The sequence below is a fragment of the Anabrus simplex genome, chromosome 1 (assembly GCF_040414725.1).
Source record: "Anabrus simplex isolate iqAnaSimp1 chromosome 1, ASM4041472v1, whole genome shotgun sequence".
NCBI lineage: Eukaryota > Metazoa > Arthropoda > Insecta > Orthoptera > Tettigoniidae > Anabrus > Anabrus simplex.
The window spans coordinates 1,605,744,149-1,605,747,200 of NC_090265.1; the positions used below are offsets into that span (position 1 = coordinate 1,605,744,149).

Sequence of the window (3,052 nt, forward strand, 5' to 3'; positions counted from 1 at the left end):
ACAGTAAAAGAAACAAGTTATACTGGCATTGATTATTTAACGAAAGCGAAACCTTCAAGTTGTAGAGAAAACATTTCTTCTTAGAGCAGTTTAACTAGTTTGAACAAGATCGAGAAGGTAAATATAGTATTAACGGTACCTATTTAGATTTTAACACCTGCACATGTACTTGGAAATCGGGCTCCGGTGGTATGCAGATGGGGGTTGAGATTGGTTTATTTGGGTGGAAGGTGTGTGTGCACCAACTAAGCGTATGTTCTTTCACATTACTGCAAGTGGAGCTATTGTTTGAGGGGCATTGCACAGTGGCCCAGGTACGATGGGCAACACGCCTGGAAGCGGGGTAAGGGGGGAGGAGGGCACACAGCAACAGAACAGAACTGAACACATGCCGCCAGATGTTCCAGAACTGCTGGCCCCCCTTCCCCCACCCCTTAGGCTCGGCGGTTTGCTGCCACGCTTCTTGCCACGCGTCATTCCTCCCCTCCCCCCTCCCACCCTCACCTTCTGTACTATAGCCAAGAAATTACCTACCCCCATCCTCACTAATATCTTCTAGTACACACTCCACTTTTATCTCTGGCAGATAAAAAAGGGGGAGGAGAACTAGGTTTATCTCTTTCTGACGCACACTTCTTAACTCACTCCCTCTTCCTCATTCCATGACTGACAATGCTAACCTCTCTTTCTATCCGCCCAGCCCCTATCCATCCCTCCCGCTCCGCCAATTCCACCACACACACACACACACACACACACACACACACACGCACACACACACATACACAATACGGGCCAGCAGACCTTCTGTTATAATATGCTCGTTTCTTTTCCTCCCTTTATCCCCACCACTGACTCCCCCTTACCCCAACTGCCATGCGACAGAATACACACACACATACATACAGAAGTTAGGTTACTAGGAAGACGGCAGTAGGTGAACGGTTTTTTAATGTTTAGAACCGTAGTTTTTCTCTAAACTGTTGTGAATGCTAAGAAGACGGATAGTTGCGGAATCTCTCTAGCAAGCAAATAAGTACGCAGTGTGTGACAATTTGTGTTAGTTCCCGTGGAGCACGTGACGGTAGTGGACGAAGAGACAAAACAAAAACCGCGTAGAGAATGAAAATAAACGAACGTGAATGAGAGCGTGTGTGAGTGAGTAATTGCGGACAGTTCTGTCATGGTGGCTGAATGTGTTTATGTGGCCATGGACAATGCTTGTGAATAGAGGAGCCTTTGAAGCGTAGAGGGATGAGGAAAACACGCAGAAAGTCATCAATATCCTAGTGAAACTAAACTATCAATAAAGTGTCTATTTACAGTGTGCATAAGGAAGAGAAGTGTGTACTGAACCGGCATGTGTTGATTAAAGCTACGTCTTAAGCAACTCAGTTCTTTTATAATAACGTGTTTTAACCTATTCTATTGCTACGTGCCTGTTAGTGAGGTCTATTCAAGTTTAACGATATAATTTGTATTTCACCTTTCTAAGAGACATTATGGCTACTTTAGGAGTAGTGTCATACGCTAATGTATCTAGTCACAATAAATTACAAATTTTACAACAGACTACGAACAATAATCCTTTAGTTAACAACAATAACAACAATGAGAGAAGAGAGATAATCATTTTAAGGAAGAAGCCTAAAATACCCATTGTAAGCGAAGTGAAACAACAGCATCAGCCAATAGCTCCTATTGTTACAACAGCTCCTACAACTGTGTTAATTAACAACAACAATAATAGCAGCAGCAACAACAACAATAACAATGGGCGCGCTCGTAAGCGGCCTCCAGGTGGAAGTGGTATCCTCTCCCGACCTCAGCACCAACCACCTCCAATAGCCGTTGCGCGCCGCAACGCTAGGGAACGAAACAGAGTGAAACAGGTCAACAATGGTTTTGCCACCTTACGTCAGCACATTCCTTTGTCCATCTCATCTGCTTACACTTCTCAATCCGATGCGAATGGTGGCCGAAATGTTAGCAAGAAACTTAGTAAAGTGGAAACTTTAAGAATGGCGGTCGATTATATACGTAGTTTGCAACAATTACTAGAAGAAAGTGATGGGAATAATACCTCAAATTCGTCGATAGAATCCGCGACGTCATATTCTTCATCCACGCAAACAAACTCCCAACAACAACATACTCATTCAGCGTATGAAGATGACAACGGACGTGATTCACCAACAATACTCTTGGATGACGACGATGACTCGTCTCTGATAGATCCTACATCCCCAGCTCAGGTCACTCATTACGGTACTGCAATCGGTGGGAACAATTTAACACAACTTATGAGTTCTCCTGACTCTCATAAAACGTTCTCCACAACATCATCGTCACATTTGTACGAGGTAGACGAGAACATGGCACCGGTCATTGTTTCACCTCATAGTGCGGCCAGAAGTTTGACTGCAGAAATGATATCGAGTGTCCATCACTTAGTGCCGGGAGTGGATATCTACCAGCAGACGTCTCCTACCGAAATGACCCTTCTCCACGATCCTGTGTCTCGACTCCAGCAGCCAGCTACAACCTCTCTCTCTCCAGGGGTATACAGTGAACAATCAGTATCGCCAGGCGCCACACAAGGCGCCGCAACCATGGAGGATCTTGCCACTAGTACTTTTTTGCCTGCTTTCACCACAGCTCTGAAATCAGCACCTCTTACCCACCTACCAACTTCTTTGGCAAGCCTTGTCCATCATAGTGGCCACGTTCTTCAGTTCCCTATAAAGCGAGAGGAAGTGCATTCAGACATTACTGGTGCGAGTGAGGTAATAGACATGATCTCGTGGTGGGACCATGAGCAGAAACTCAGGCAACAGACTACGCCTTCGTGATCTTCAATGTCCCTACAAATGTAAGTATATTACCTTATTGCTTGTTTAATTTGAGAGAATATTTCAATGTTGCAATTGCATCTGCTGTATATTTTTTGTGTGTTTTATACTGTAATAGCTTACAGCTCTGATCCGAGGAACGTGATGTAGGCTTAGGTCTTAGTATACTCAATGGTTTGCTAGGTGAGGGTCAGTGTAGT

The 3,052-nt window shown here is 44.5% G+C and overlaps 1 protein-coding gene across 1 annotated transcript; it reads left to right on the forward strand.

Moving 5' to 3' along the window:
• The first annotated feature begins 1,502 nt into the window (after window positions 1-1,502).
• On the forward strand, window positions 1,503-2,852 carry LOC137498561 (achaete-scute complex protein T8-like). Its single transcript, XM_068226343.1, has one exon. The coding sequence runs from the start codon at window positions 1,503-1,505 to the stop codon at window positions 2,850-2,852; it is 1,350 nt and encodes a 449-aa protein (XP_068082444.1).
• Window positions 2,853-3,052: the final 200 nt, after the last annotated feature.

Coding starts and splice junctions, on each gene's coding strand:
- LOC137498561 (XM_068226343.1), top strand. CDS start 1,503: ATGGCTACTTTAGGAGTAGTGTCATACGCTAATGTATCTAGTCACAAT.